The 16084-nt window shown below is 40.8% G+C and overlaps 1 protein-coding gene across 5 annotated transcripts in view; it reads right to left on the reverse strand.

The window, feature by feature from the left end:
* fgf13a (fibroblast growth factor 13a) overlaps positions 1-13983 on the reverse strand; it is a 191327-nt gene extending 177344 nt beyond the window's left edge. Inside the window, exons 1-2 of one of the 5 annotated variants that reach the window (XM_017707112.2) lie at positions 13832-13983; positions 11174-11354 (exon numbers count right to left, since the gene is read on the reverse strand). In XM_017707112.2, the coding sequence (XP_017562601.1) occupies positions 11174-11222 (49 nt within the window). In that variant the 5' untranslated portion in view covers positions 11223-11354; positions 13832-13983. Of the gene's footprint in view, positions 1-11173; positions 11355-11624; positions 11828-11892; positions 12063-13831 lie in introns of those variants that run through there. The other 4 variants (XM_037540497.1, XM_037540498.1, XM_017707111.2 and 1 more) reach the window with 4 other exon arrangements.
* Between the last annotated feature and the right edge of the window lie 2101 nt (positions 13984-16084).

Below are 16084 nucleotides of genomic sequence, written 5' to 3' on the forward strand. Positions count from 1 at the left end.
TTAGGAAGCCAACAAATATACAGTCAAGTCACATTATTATGACCACTTCCTACTTTCGATGGCAGCAGCACATAGCTCATGAAGGAAGTCATGTGTTGTGAGCTGGCTTGGTGGGTTTATAAAGTGTGAATGGCACTCAACTGAATTCCATCCTTGCAGATCATATACACCCATACATGCTGATCGTCTTCCATGGGGCAGATGAGATCTTCCAGCAAGACAATGCGACATGTCACATGGCTAGAAATGTCTGACCCTGGTTGGAAGAGTATGACCAAGACTTCCAAGTAGTACCCTGGCCTCCAAATTCCCCAGATTTGAACCCAATTGAGCTTATGTGGGACCACCTCGATCGTTGTGTTTGCGGATCCTCCCCCATGCACCCTTCAGCAGCTGTGGGATGCAGTGCATTCAGCATGGCTCCAGATACCTGCTGGTTACTAATCAGTTTTAGCTAGATCACTTACCAGGTCAGCTTGCTGTATAAGGGGGTGTGCAATAATATTAGCAAGTGCAATTTACAGGATTACAGAGGAGTTATACCTAATGGCTTCTGCTTATTATTACTGACCTTTCTTATTTCTTTTTTATCATATTTCAAATGTTTCTAGGGTATTATCTGTCTGCGACACAGCAGTGTGGATTTTACAAAGAGAGTCTTGCTAATTTATTTAATATCTTTTGGGTTTTATAATTAGCCAATGTATTTCTTTTAGTACCTGGATCACATTCTCATATGTGATCGAATTGTCTCTCTGTTTGACTTTCTATTTTTAATTTCATCTGTCTCCATGTCTAACTATGCCTTCACTTTCCTGCCCACTCAGTCACATCCAGCGTGTTAATCAGGGGTTTGGACACTGATTTCTGAAAAGCTGCTTTGTGACCACATCTATTATAAACAGCTCTAGGAATAAATTTGAACTGAAGTAAAAACTGGTATTCAGATTGCTTTGCATTGATGTGACCACTGCAGCAATGCTGTTTTATTTTCATACTAACAGCCCATGGTGCTTCTGCATACGCTTGAAATGCTTTGTTTTCAGCTTTAAGCAAGTATGAAAAAAACAGACAATTGGCAGACCGTCTGCAACACCACGGATCGCTGCTCTGATTGCATCTGACATGAGACATTACACACACGCGCCACCTTGTTACGCATATTAAGGCTGTCTGAAATTTTCCACTGTAATGCAATTTCCAGTGGGCGACATAAGCAGTTCACCACAAGCCACACCAAGTGGGACAGCTTATCTCCACGTAAACAAACGGCGCACAGTGCATGTTTAAACCTAAAGCAAGCCCACCCAAACCATAATCCAAAATCCTGAACTGACACATAATCCCAAACCTGCACAGAAGAGGACCACCAAGCCATGCCATTAGTTGAATGAAAAAAACAACAATACAGATATAGAAATACATCAGGAGGGCTGGTTAGATCCATGATAAGATCTGAGACTGTAACTTGGCCAAAAACAATGTCCTACACACCAATCACTAGGAAACGGGTTACAAACCTAAGCACAATCAAATATGTTTTATTTAAACTGATTATCTGATTACGCTTCATCCTATTCGCTTTTTAAATGTGCATACTTATCTTCACTTACTGAGTGCAAGAATACTGAGTTACATATCATCTGTAGGGGTATACCAGTCTCTGTGCTGCTTAACACAATAATATATGTATGTTATTGTGTGCTTCACATTTTTTAAAATCTGTAGTAACTTTCTTTTCTAGAATGTAGTTTCTGTCTAGGTAAAAAATTTACAATACTGTGTTAGATGCCCTGTACAGAACGGAACAAGAATTAAACAATTAAGGTCCAATTAAACAAGCTGTGAGAGGTTTGTAAGACATTCTTTAATAGTCTCAGTAAGCATGGGCTCACTAACTTTAATAATTCAAATGAACTAAAGGGGTTTGTTCCAAGCACAGGCAACTTTCAATATTTTTTTAACAGTGTATGTTGTTGGAAGTGGGCTTTATACATACAATGAATATCAATGCTATTTTACTAGATACTTTGCCCGGTCCAATCTGAGTATTTTAATGTTGAGCATCAGCTGATACCAATCTAATCTTTTTGTTTTTATAGATAATAAAGCTGCACAATTTAATTAAGTTAAGATAGGCTGCTAATTAATGCATTATGTAAGATTCTGGACTGACACGTTTTATTTTTGTTATGTTATGTGGCCATTTTTAAATGTCCCTGCATTGTGCTTCTACATGACATGGTGTAAATGTATTGCAAAACAGTAAAAGAATCGAAGTAGATAAGTAGATTGGGCTTAATACAACTAATAAATGATCCATTAAAATATACCAGGATCAGCTCTGATTGCAAATTCAGTGGATCTGATTGAGGTTGATGAGTCTTGACATATTTGGAAAATACAGTGACAAAGAATTTTGTCAGGATTGGACAGCACTACAGAACACTGCATCTTCAAAAGCTTCAGAGCACAATCCTGAGGGAAATGGATATTTTATATAAAACACGCATCAAACAGGCACTATTTGGTTTTTAATCTTCATGACTCATGAGTACATAAATCCTGCTTCAACCCTGACTAGGCAGACTGCTGCCACGTCATCAGTCACAATCTGCAGGAAAAGCACGGACATAAAAGCTCATTTAGGGTCTCTCCGCAGCTCCTCCCAGCCTGCTCTGTTTCAAATGATCTCAAACCTGCACTGCCTTTTGCTGCTATGCTTCTGGCATAACAGCCTTACAGAGATGGTTCACCATGTCTTCAAAACTAGCATGCTTATTTCTTCTGTAACTAATGGCTGTATTTTAGACTATTCCTAGATGTGACTCAGGCTGTTTATGTAACAAAGGCCAAATAATGGCCTAAATCTTGCAATTCTCTTTTAAGAGAAAGAAAATTGTACATATTGCAAATGCAGAGGCAAAGCACACAACACACCTGGAGTAAAAAAAATTTGTAAACTTTGTTTAATGCTGTGTGCATCTATGCTGCTTTCTAGAATGTTCTACATGAAATGTTCTTTTGACAGACCTTTAAAAAGTTGTTTGCATTTCTCTGCATAGCACAGCTCTTTTAAATGACAAGAATAGACTGTTGACTCGAACGTGCGCGTTCACCCACAGAACTTTAACACATATAGAAATCAAAGGGCCAGAGTTCTAACTGGGAGATATGAAACATAAAAAAAACAAAAAAGAAAGCGAGGGAGAGAAAAGAGAAAGGCAGACAGTGAGAGAGAGAGAGACAGAGAGAGAGAGAGAGAGAGAGAGAGAAAGAGAGAGAGAATATAAGGTAGTGACCTTCTAAGTTGAATGATGTGGCCTAGTAAATGGTGATGTGCCTTCTCCGGCAGGTCAGAGCTCCAGAGAGTGTGCGAGGGCAGCTTACATCACCACTCCTATCAGAACAGACTCTGTGCTGTCAGGATTACTGCACTCAGATCACCACACGCAGGTATTTGCAGACTGTAAGGAGCCAGATGAAGGAGCTTTTCAGCCAGATGAAATGCCCCTGTAAAACACCTGATTATTCACTCCATACTAAAAACAAACAAAACACATAGTGTCTATGCTGTGTCTATGCAGCATAGTGTCTATCTAATGCTAGTTTGGCCCCAGTGCCAGACTCAGAGGAGCCACTTGCATGACTGAAAAACAACATTAATAACAAAAAAAACACACATTTGTAGTCTACAGTAATTATTATTGTTGTTGTTTCTATCATTTTGATGTACATTAAATACTGTACTGTGTAAATGTCAGAGACTATCTTCGATCTAATTATTCAGTCAAAATTATTAATAGGTACAAGTTATTCATTTTCAGGAGATATTTCAGGAGATACTGAAAGGACATGTCTGAAAGGACATGTAGCTGTTACTGAGGACAAAGATGTGATCTCAGAACAATGGAGTGGCCACCCCAGAGTCCAGAATTCAACATCATTGAATGCATTTAGGATTACTTGGATTGTGAGAAGCAAAAACTGCTCCTATGACTGAACTTTTGAGGTTCGTAGGTCCTTGTTGTACTATGTTTCCTGGTGCTGAATACTGAATAACATCTGCTTAATAGTCATCTTGACCAGAAATTAAATAAATGAAGGGTGGTCTCTTTGACTTGTGTGCAGTACTGCGATTATATTACAAAATTATTAATACGTAACTGAATTACAGATTACAGTTACTTAATGAATAACATACACATTCAGTTTATTTCTTGCATCAACAGTCTGGAGCTCCTGCTTCTGCTCTGTTCACTGCCTACTGTCAGCCCAAGACAAAACATGAAAAGAATTGGTTTGTTTTCTGCAAGACAAGATTGTGCACAGAGCCATAATGTCTAGCGAATATCAACTGTTCTACTTAGAAACACTAGTGTGGTATTGAATAAAATTTTATAATCCACACTTTCAGCCATTTCTCTGCTTGTGTCAATAAACTACAAGTGAGAAAAAATGAATCAAAATGTAAAAAGAGGAGTGTGAATGCATACAGATGAAATTGGAAGTGGTTAAAGAGTCTAATGCATTACCCTCACTCTGAAGCATCACCCTCACCCTATTCTCTACTCAAGTGTAGCAGGACTGACTCTTCAGACACAATTTGGGACAGCAATTTTGCGTAAGGTCCTGCCAGGAGCTTTAGGAGAGGCGAGATCAGGACATGGTCCACCAATAGAACGCTGCCTCACCAGAGTGAGGTCATTGACAGGGCCAAGAGAAGAGCCAAAGAGACAGGCCCAGAACATTTTCCAAACATTTCAGCATGCAGGCCGGCGATGTGGAGTGGCAGCCTCTCTGATGCAGCTGGACCTTCCTTGGGGCCCGCACTGCACAATGTCTGTCAGTGCTGAGCAGGCTGGAGAACAGCACGGACAGCCTCTCACCAACCACCGTTTACTACACAGCCTACTGGATGGACTTACAGTACTGACCATCCACACAACAGTGCACTGACAGTATATACAAACCATGTAGCCTCAAACTATCCAGCATCCTTCCACCAATTTTACCACATTTTCTGCATAATAAAATCACTAAGATGTAAACAAAAACATTCAGAGTGGTTTTAGAGTGTTTTGTGATGTTAAATGTGTCGTTCAGATCCTTACTGACTCACATCTGTTTACAGCGGTGGTGAGATTGTCGGTTAAATCTTTGGTCTAAAGTGGGTTTACTTAAATCTATTCATGGTGAAAGAGTAAACGCAGGGTGTTGTAAGGCAAAGTAGTGCCCAATGATTTTTTTTTTTTGCAATTTACAACTATTTTACCATTATCAACATTACATATTCAACCTCAGAAGATACATGATTGAATTATCCAGCAATTCTAAAAGAACTGGTGCAATACCCTGTGAACTCTTAGAAGTCTAGAGTCATGCTACATTCAAATAAGTCAAATCTTGGAATTACATTATTACGTTATTACCTTATTTTAGCTGTACTTTCAATCTACTAAACTGGAAAAAACAAGAGCACTTTAAAGTGAAAGCGAGTATTGTTAGCAACAAGGAAATGAAATGAGTGATAACTTTAACATCCATAATAATAATGCATTTAGCTTCTTAAAACAGCAAAATCTACAGTCAGTGTTATAGTTATAGTTTTAACAAACTTCTGTCTGTATTGATCTAAACATTGACTGTTCTAGGCAAGGACTGCTATAATCTCATTTAAAAGTAGAAAAGTGCTACTTTATTACTGATGACAATGTGAAAGGCCATACTGATGTGATATCTTAATGACTCACATTTGCAGCCCTGTGAATGTGAGAATTTTCATCTTGGAATACACAAATAGGAATGTTATGCTCCTCGGTAAGGTGATGAGCAAAAGATAAAATATGATTGTCCAAAAGCTCAATATAGGCACTGTGGTTGAAATGTACTGTCACCTCAACCAAAGGACCCATTTCCGCATAATTAAAACACCCCAGAAAATCACACAGGCACCTCTAGCTTGAACTACACCTTGCACACAGTCCTCATGGAAGGCTTAAGGTCCCAGACGAACACGATGCCCAGCACCATTTACATACAGGCAGAAAGGAGACAGATCTGACCAGATAACAAGAATTCAGTCATGAACAGTCAAATTTTTCTGTCTCTTCACTCACTTCAACTGGGCAACTTTGTGAACATAAGCGAAGGCCTCTTCTATGCCACTCTGCTCTATATGTTCATGGAATGCAGTTCCCTGTGGAGTGCTCTTTCAGAAATTGGTTGTGAAGGACCTACATTGACTTCTAGAAGCAATTTTTGCCTGGAAGTGAAGCAATTTTTTTCACAAGCTGTGAAAAAAGTCAGCGGTCCCTGTCCATCAGTTTTGCCTTTCAGCCACAAGAATTTCCTGTAGACTGGGATTTTTTACCACTGTTGTTAGACCCACATGTCCAGATGCTTCGGTATCCCAGCAAATTCAGTTACTTTCTTCACACTATGGTCTCTGGTACACCATTTACATCGAACAAGACACTCACTGCACTGTACTACCTCTTCTCAATCTATGAATCACATCACACACCCGCAGGTATTCATAGTCCAATTATCCTCGTGCAACGCCATCTGCAAGAGCCTGAAGTTACTACCACCTTAAACACACACCTTAAACTCACAATGACCAATTTTTTGTCTGGGGGGCTTACATAGGTATATGGCATAGTTATAATTAATCACTTTTACATTCAGTGTTCATTCTACTTTTTTTTCCATTTGTTTTGACGTCTTACTTGGAAGTCTGAAGTTACTGTAGTTGTTTTGTTATGCTATTCAAACATTATAGTTAAATAATGAAGTATGTTTCCATTCATGCACTCTGTATGGACCAATTTGAGTCTGCACTCCTGATTTTTTCCATTTGTCTTAGTGTCAAATCATAACAAAAAGACTAAAAATACAACAAGTTTAAAGGGCCCATATCCTACAATATTCTTTTGTTTTTACACTACTTACAAAGTTTAATGTGTCAAAAGCAGTTATAATTCATTTTTACAGGACCATTTTCCAACTTCTATTCAGCCATTTGAATTAAACAAGCTGTTTTTGTTACATTGCCTTTAAGATTTGATATGCGATGGTTCATATGACATGACAAAAACAGTGAATTCAAAAACTGGCAGTTTTTGCAGCTTATTTTAAGTTTTTAAAATGAACAGTGTTTACAGATTTTTTTCCACTTATTTCAATAAGATGCAAGCAGCTTATAAATATTACAAATATTTGCACCACCCATTTGTCATTACTGGTAGTAACTGTAACTTTCAAGTTTTTTTTTTTTAAGGGAGCCTCCACACATCAACCTAGCTATTGTTATTACACCCTTCATTACAGTGCATGTTGAATTAGAGTCAGTACTGAATTACATCTACAGTCCCAATCCTTGAGTTACAGTACACTGTATAACTTCCCAATCAAGACTAGAAATATTTCCACACTGAAGCAGCAGATGATACAAAAAAATAGCACCTTGGATATCCAATTTGTGAGTCTAGCATAAAGAGCAAGAGAACACACTTTCTTTAGTGCTTTAGTGCTGCAGTGTGGATTTGAGGTCTATCATCTCACCTGCAGGTGTTTGGTACACACCCGCCGTGAGCAGCATAGGATTTAAACACCACGGTGGGGGCAGCCAGTCGCTCGGCCTGGCAGATTAGAGAAGGCGTCAGAGTCCCGGCGCAAAAATGGCTTTGGTGCCTTATGATTAATGAAGCTTTTTTAAACTCTGCTAGGAATATCTATTGCTTTGGCTCTGTGGCTGGCCTTGGGCTCAATTCATCTGCCAGAAAATATGCAAGTCTTAAGTTTCCTACCCCGTCCTCTGTCCACTACCTGATTACTGTGGCCTTGCCATTTAGCCAAGAGCATATAGCTTACAGTGGAATATTAACCATATTTATAAATCAACAGATTCTCATCAAACTGGAAAGCCTGAGTTAATACTTTCAAATAGTTTGACAGGAAAGTATGTTTAGTTGGAAATGTATCCTATAGCTAGATCACTGTTCTAACAGAGGATGTTGTGCATTAATCCAGAACAGGTAGATTTACATCAAAAAAACCCACAGGTTTGAGACCTTAATGGTTGTTTACGGAGGTGAAGAGCCAGAAGGAACTCTCTGTTTCAGCCTTTCCCAACCAGGGATACGTGTATACCCCTGGGAGTAAATCATTATGGACCAGTGGGAACGCAAAGACATGGATACAATTACCAAATGTCATACACTGATGTGATTTATTGCACTGGCATTTCCCATAGATCTCCAGCAATTCTATGAATCTTGTGCAGAGTAGTACTTTGTGCACCATCAAAGTAGTGGGTGATGTACTCTACATTATTGTCTGATAAACATCAAGACTGTTGTTAGCCTTTGGCTGCAATGTAAGTTATCATCACAGAAAAATTGAGCATGCAGATGTGTGTCACATGTGCGGAGAACACATTACATACATGTTTAAAAAGATGCTTCTACAAGGATTCTTTGGTAAAGGCAATGGTTCTACAACCTTGAGTTCTATATAGAACCATTTTAACTTTAGTGTTTATCTGCATGGTACAACGTTTTGATGGAGAATGTTTTGTATATGGTTCTATATAGCATCAAAAGGCGTTCTGTTATTGTTACAAGCTTGACACTGTAACAACAGAAGAACCCTTTTTGGTGTTATATATGAAATGGTTCTATATAGAACTCATGGTTCTAAGTAGCACCACTGCCTTTACTAAAGAATCCCTGAAGAGCCATGATTTTAAGTGTGTGGTAAACATAAACAACACCTGAGAGAAGAATGGTTTTGTTAGCTAAGAATGGCGATGTGCTAGCTAACCTGGCTTGTAAGTGTTATCATTCTAGAGGTGGGCGATATGTTAAAAATATACAAAATATCACAATATACAATACTTGTTTTTTCAGACATCAGTAGGAACAGGGAAAAAAGAACCAGAACATTTTAAAAGTGCTACATTTAAAAGTTACTATTAAAAACTGAATACAATAAACTGTAGTCAATATTTGAGTGGATTTTAGAGAGGGTGTGCCCTTGTACCCCTGGTACCCTGGTTTCTCCACTACCCAGCACTAAAAGTTAAACAGGTCAACCCCAGACATGCATTATCACTGTGTGACCACGTCTGGCCCCACGAGACTTGTGGTTTTATTGATATGGCCAAGGTGATCAGGAGCCAACAGACAATAAAAATATCTATCAAAACTGAAATGTTTAAGGAAGAAGTAAAGATGAGCTGCTTTTGGGTTTCCTACACTTTGGGTTTCCTTACTGAAACACAAAAGCACTAATTAAAGAGAATTCATTTGACTGGTTTAGCTGCCACTTATATTAGATTTTTAGATGTTCAGGAAACTCACTGACAGTGTGGTTCAGTGGTGAACTCCAAACTGTGCACACAGAGTTAGTGAAGGCCAGCTGACCAAAACATGTGCTTATGCTATTACTTTTGTTTTTTTCTCCACTATAAAGCAGGTCCACAGAGAAAAGTGAGTTTATCTAACTGATTTTTGAAAGGAAACAATACTTTACCGGGACTAAAAAATCTAAAGTTATGGATTTTTCTAATCCCAAACACAATTTAACACCTTAAATTTTCAGGTTTATTTGTGTATTATTCAATAATTACATAGAGAATGCAAATGATTATGAATTACACCTGCTAATGGATGTTGGCAATTTAAGGAGTCTTTTTTTCTGATTTTCTATTATGTTATTATCATTATTATTAATAACATACTTTAAACATAAATTAGTTGACTTTGTTTTTAAAACATCATGCAACTGTATTGCCTCAAAAATGTAAACAAAGTTACTTAACAAGTTCAACCTTAAATAACTTTATTCATGAGTTATAGTTAATTCATTTTCAGTAATGCAAACTTTCACCTAGTAAGGTTAACTTAAACAGCCCAGTCATTACAAATAGTTTCCACTGAGCTGGCTCTACTTTTCATGTTCTGCTTACTCTTCACCTAGTCAGGCTAACCTGAATCAAATATCATTTATTGTGCAAAATGACTGTTTCATACACTAACAAATAGCTTAGATAAAACTAGTCTTCCAACTCTGATGACACTAACAGCTCAATGCAAATTTGCTATCCGGTGTGTGTTCATGGTGAAAGACTGAACATAGCAAACCTGAAGCGAACACTCTAAAAGGGTATAATATAACAAACCAGGTCAATAACAAAACAGGTCAAATACATCCAAACTTAACATTTAACCAGAGAGCAGAAAAAATAAGAGTTAACAGAAACTAAGAAAACCTCTTTTTGTGCAAGCGATCCTTCAGTCTGTAGAACTTAATTCAAATGAATTGATCTTATCTTTTGTAACTAAGGAAAAAGAAAAAGCACTTTAGTACTACACAGAAAATGCATGACTGTGTTTTGTTGTTGTTATTATTATTATTATTATTATAAGCAGCTTCACTTTCGGCAGGGTTGGAACGTGTCTTTTCTTTTGCTCATTGGTCAGTCACCATTATGAGCTCGCGCTCTTTTCCACGCAGATGGCCGCGCTCTGACCGCGCGTGCGGTTTTCTCGTTTTTCTCCGCGCGGGTTTCTTTGGCAACCCCGCGGCCCCTCTGTCTCCATGGCGATGCTCGGGCAAGAGTTGCCGCTCTGCTCGCGCGGGAGCTCGCGCTACAAACAAAACAGCGCGCTCGCGTCATCACTCACGCACACACACACACAGCGCACATTAGCGCGATAGTGATGCGGATTTTCAGCCAGTCCTCTCTCATCCACACACACACACACACACACTCACACCTGTCTTCGGGTCCAGTCGGGCACCTGCACTGCTGGCTTTACTGCTGTTACATTAAAGCGACACATCTGCTCTCAGTCAGGCTGCACGCGCTGAATGTGGCGCTCTGTAATCAATGGAGTCACACGCGCAAAGCCAGTATGTGGTATGTGAGTTACAGCGCTCGCTGTTTTACGACCTACAGCTATCAACACTGTGCCAAAGGCATGGCCGCGTTAACAAAGCCTGCTATGCTTCTGTGTGTTCACAAGCCTGAAAGGACAATGCGATGAGTGTGGGGGGTGGGGGGAGGGAGGTGGATGAGCACTGAGCACGGGCGCTTTAAACCACTGATGTGGGGAGGAGGAAAGGAGGGGGGCAGCAATCAGGCAGCGCGAGACTCGCATCTTACCCTTGGAAGCATCCTTTTCTTCTTTAGGCTTCGCCACTTTCCCGCTCATAGATCCCAGTTTGGACGCGTAATTCCCGATTTAGGCTGGACTCGAAATCCCCCCCGTCGCGTGCCCAATGATTTCTCCTACGAGGTCCGTGCCAAATCCAAACCAGAGGTACCGGGTGATGAGATAACGGCTCTGCAAGGAAACAGTTGAGAGATTACACATTGTTTAGGCTCAGAAGCGCGCAGCATCTGCCTGCTGGGTGCCACGCTCGCCGATGCAGCCCCCCCCCCGCCCGCCCCCCAACCCGTAGCAGAACAAAAGCGACGAGTTTGCAGGAGCGCGTGCTGCTAACAAGTCGATAAAGGAAAAAGCCCCCCGTGTTTTCCTCTCACACGCTGTCGGCGTGGCTCGCGCTACAGATGCGCCTCGACCTCGCTCGGATCCCAGAAGCAATTCCCTTACCTTCTCCCCTCCACACTGCCTCCTACATTCATGCACATGGATCCAGAAAGGCGCATCCACCGTCAACGCTCCCGCACTAAATCACGACCCCTCTGTGCTGTACGCGAGCGAACAAAAAGCGGGGAGAGAGAGAGAGAGAGAGAGAGAGAGAGAGAGAGAGAGAGAGAGAGAGAGAGAGAGAGAAAGGGGGTTCCACCGAGTGGCGGTCGACGTCAGCTATGACACACGAGGAGAAAAAAAAGAGAAAGAAAAAAAACTGAGGAACCACCTTCTAAAACTACAAAAGGGTTGATCTCATATCCAAAGGTTGTGCTACGCCACTGGCTCTAGCGCTGCAACATCTACTAGCACGTGATATCTGACACGCTGTAGAAATCCCAGACTGTTCAACAGGGTGCTGCGAGTCTCAGCCCCGTCTAGCTTCTGCGTCGTTTACGGGGGCGAGAGACTCTGGCACCCGCACGCAGAACTGCTTAATGAACATGGGAGTTTAGCAGTGGGGTCTTATTAAAGCGCTGAGCGCTGGTGAACACGAAAGCAGCGCGAGCTTCGCTGCTGATGAGAGGAACGTAAATGCGCCTGCGTTTGTTTAGCTTGCAGTACAGCTCAGTCTCCTCCGTCCACCTCCAGCAGGGCTAACAGCAAATCCTGACCAACTACAAAAAAGTAGCAAAAGAAAAGATGTCACCGCCTTAGCTACACTGCTCTTCTTTGCTTTGGAGCTAAAATGTACGTAAAACGAAGAAGAACGAAAGAAGACGTTTAAAGGGGAAGTACGATCAAAATGTCTGCAGAATTCAGTCAGATGTAAACAAAGCCAAAAAAATAAAAACAAGCAAAACAAACAAACAAACAACATAGTCACGAGGAAAACTTGTCCCCAAAGAAAACCTTTTTAAAGATTTACCACTTTTTATAAGCCATTTTCCTGTCCCCGTGATTCCCGTTAGTGTAAAGAAATCCAGCTCAGCAAGTTTCTTAAGTTCATCTTGTGTCAAATGTTTTCAAGAAAAGAATAAATTCCACAAGCAAAATGTTAAATAAGAATGAATATGTTGCAAGTACAAATAATGAGGAATCAAATTACATTTTGTAAAACAAGTCCCTTAACTACAAATTTTCACTCCAAAGTTTGTCTTCAGTGCCCATTTTCATATCAAAATACTCTGAATAACCGTCACATCTAAACAACTGAATTATGAAAAAATCTTGAAAATTCGGTGGACCTCCCCTTTAAGCAACACTCAGCTCTTCCTCAGACCACCAACTAGCCCATTCTGATTATTTTCAGGAGTTATAGATGTGTGTGTGTGTTTTACATTCTTAAAAAGACGGCTCTTCAAGGGTTCTTTAGGACTTAGAACAATGCATTCTACATAGAACCACTTTATGCACAAACAGTTCTTTAGATTGATGGAGAATGTGTTATATATGGTTCTATAGCACCACAAAGTGTTCTGCTATTGTTATGATGTCAAGCTTGTAACAGTAGCAGAACCTTTTTTTGGTGCTATAAAGAACCATCTTCAAAAAGGTTCTGTATAGAACCATATACAACACAAACTCCATCAATCTGAAGAACCATTTCACCACGTAAAGAACCATGTAAGCACGAACCCTTGAAGAACCATCTTTTTTAAGAGTCAAGCTTCCGATCGACTTGTTCACACACAGACTAATGAGCCATTAATCTGCATTAAGCTGTAGTACAGAAGGAAGCACTGCTGAAGATGTACTGTGTGTCTTAATGGGCTCTTGTGTGTCCAAGTTGCCTGCAACCTTTTCATATGATTGCTTCACTATTTATAAACGAGCTGAAGGTCTAGAACATTCAAAGCAGCACCTCAGCAGAGCCGACAAGAGGTGAGAACTCTGGAGCCAGGGGTCAGTCTTAACTACCCTTTCCAATTAGGAAAGCATCTAATGTATATAGAATCAGCCAATGGTCACCTGTTAAACCATTAGGAGCCCTTACGCTGTGATACCAGCCCAAAAAACATTACAACCACCAGGAACCAATAGAAACATTTCCTCAATGGTTTCTATGTTTGTTTGTTTTTTCAGCGGGGAAAGCAAAGGTGACGCCCGAGGTCGTTTTGTCTTTTCGCGCAGTTCATCGACAAAAGTGTGAAAAAAGTGTACAGTCACTACATTTACCACAAAACACAGCTGCTGAGAAAAGTACGGCGTTTTTCTTCTTCACTTACCTGCTGTAATGTCGGCTGGATGCTCTGTTCACACGGAGGCTCTCTTCTCCTCAGACCGCTAACGGTGAAGTAAACTGTCTGCTACAAAACGTTTTCCTCACGTCGTCAGCGTGAACACTGTTATAGCCTTGAACTGTTGTCGTCTTCGTCACAGAATCGCGTACGAACCCCCTCTGCGCTCATCACCTGGCGGACTGGAGCTCTGAGCCCCCCTCTGTGTGAAAGCAAACTGCTAGCCACAGTTTCAGGATCCGAGCGTTTGCTATTTTTAGGGGTAACTGGACGCCTTTCTAGGTTTCACACCGCCTGCTCAAGACTTTCCCAAGACGCGGTTCAGGCTTTAAACTGCTAGCATTCGCTCCATAAACTAGATTTCAGTTGCCATCTGTTACATCTGACACCATTTGGGCTTTGACCTGCTGTGACCAGTTCATGTTTTGGTGCTCTTTAGATAGGCAGGTTAGCATGGTAAGTCAACAAAATATGTGTATGCAAGATATATTAAAAAAGGATCTACTTCATTTACATTTACTCAGACCACTTTCATTCGTTTGTTTTATATATATGAATACATATTACAGGGCCCATTTTATGTAGGTTTATGTACCAAAAACAGGCATTGTTTATCTCTTAGAATTAAACATGCTGTTTTTTGCTGGGCCTTTAAGACTGACATAAACTATATTGCCAAAAGTATTCGCTTGTCTGCGTTCACATGAGTCACATCTCATTCTTAATCCATAGGGTTTAATATGATGTCGGCCCGCGTTCTACAGGTATAACAGTTTCAGCTCTTCTGGGAAGACTTTCCTTAAGGTTTAATGTGGAGTGGGAATTTTTGACCATTCTTCCAGAAGCACATTTGTGAGGTCAGACACTGATGTTGGACGAGAAGGACTGGCTCGCAGTCGCCGCTTTAATTCATCCCAAAGGTGTTTGGGTTGAGGTCAGGCCGAGCCCAACTCCTGAAAAACAACCCCACACCATAATCCCCCTTCCACCAAACTTTACACTTGGCACAATGCAGTCAGACAAGTACCGTTCTCCTGGCAACTGCCAAGCCCAGACTCGTCCATCGGATTGCCAGATGGGGAAGCATGATTCGTCACTCTAGAGTCCAGTGGCAGCTCTTTACACCACTGTATTTGACGCTTTGCATTGTGCTTCGTGATGTAAGGCTTGGATGCAGTTGCTCAGCCATGGAAACCCATTCCATGAAGCTCTCTACGCACTGTTCTTAAGCTAATCTGAAGGCCACATGAAATTTGGAGTTCTGTAGCGATTGACTCTGCAGAAAGTTGGTGACTTCTGCACACTATACGCCTCAGCATCCACTGACCCCACTCTGTCATTTTACGTGGCCTACCACTTTGTGGCTGAGTTGGTGTTGTTCCCAATTGCTCTCTGGATTCTGGAATTCACTGAGCTCCTGAGAGCAACCCATTTTTTCACAAATGTTTGTAGAAGCAGTCTGCATGCCTAGGTGCTTGGTTTTATACACCTGTGGCCATGGAAGTGATTGGAACACCTGAATTCAATGATTTGGATGGGTGAGTGAATACATTTGGAAATATAGTGTATGTAACTGACAGATGTTCTGATTGGCTGCCTTGCATTGCACTTCTCATAACTTCAGGCTAATTTACTGCAGGATGAATAAGCAGATATAAACTTTATAGACAAAATGGACACACATCTTAATCATTGAACTCAGGTGTTTTAATTCAATCTCATTGCCACAGGTGTATAAAATCAAGCACCTAGTCATGCAGTCTGCCTTTACAAACATTTGTGAAAGAATGCATTGCTCAAAAGAGCTCACTGAATTTGAGCGTCATACTCCATGATCAATCAAAATAGGAAGCATTCAGGAACCAATTCAGCCACAATGTGTCTGACCATGTGAAGTTACAGAACTGGGTTGCTGAGTGCATAAAAAAAAAACTGTGTGCTAAGAGTTTCATGGCATGGGTTTCCATGGTCAAGCAGCTGCATGCTAGCCTCACATTAACAAGAAGAATGTCATGCATCAGACGGAGCGGTGTAAAGCATGTTGCCACTGGAGTGATGAATCATGCTTCTCTATCTGGCAGTCTGATGGATGAGTCTCGGTTGGCGAATGCCAGGAGAACGTTAACTGCCTGACTGCATTGTGCCAACTGTAACGTTTGGTAGTGGAGGGATAATGATATGGGGTTGTTTTTCAGGGGTTGGTGTAGGCCCCTTAGTTCCAGTCAAGGGATCTTGATGCTT

The sequence above is a fragment of the Pygocentrus nattereri genome, chromosome 8, assembly GCF_015220715.1.
Source record: "Pygocentrus nattereri isolate fPygNat1 chromosome 8, fPygNat1.pri, whole genome shotgun sequence".
Lineage (NCBI taxonomy): Eukaryota > Metazoa > Chordata > Actinopteri > Characiformes > Serrasalmidae > Pygocentrus > Pygocentrus nattereri.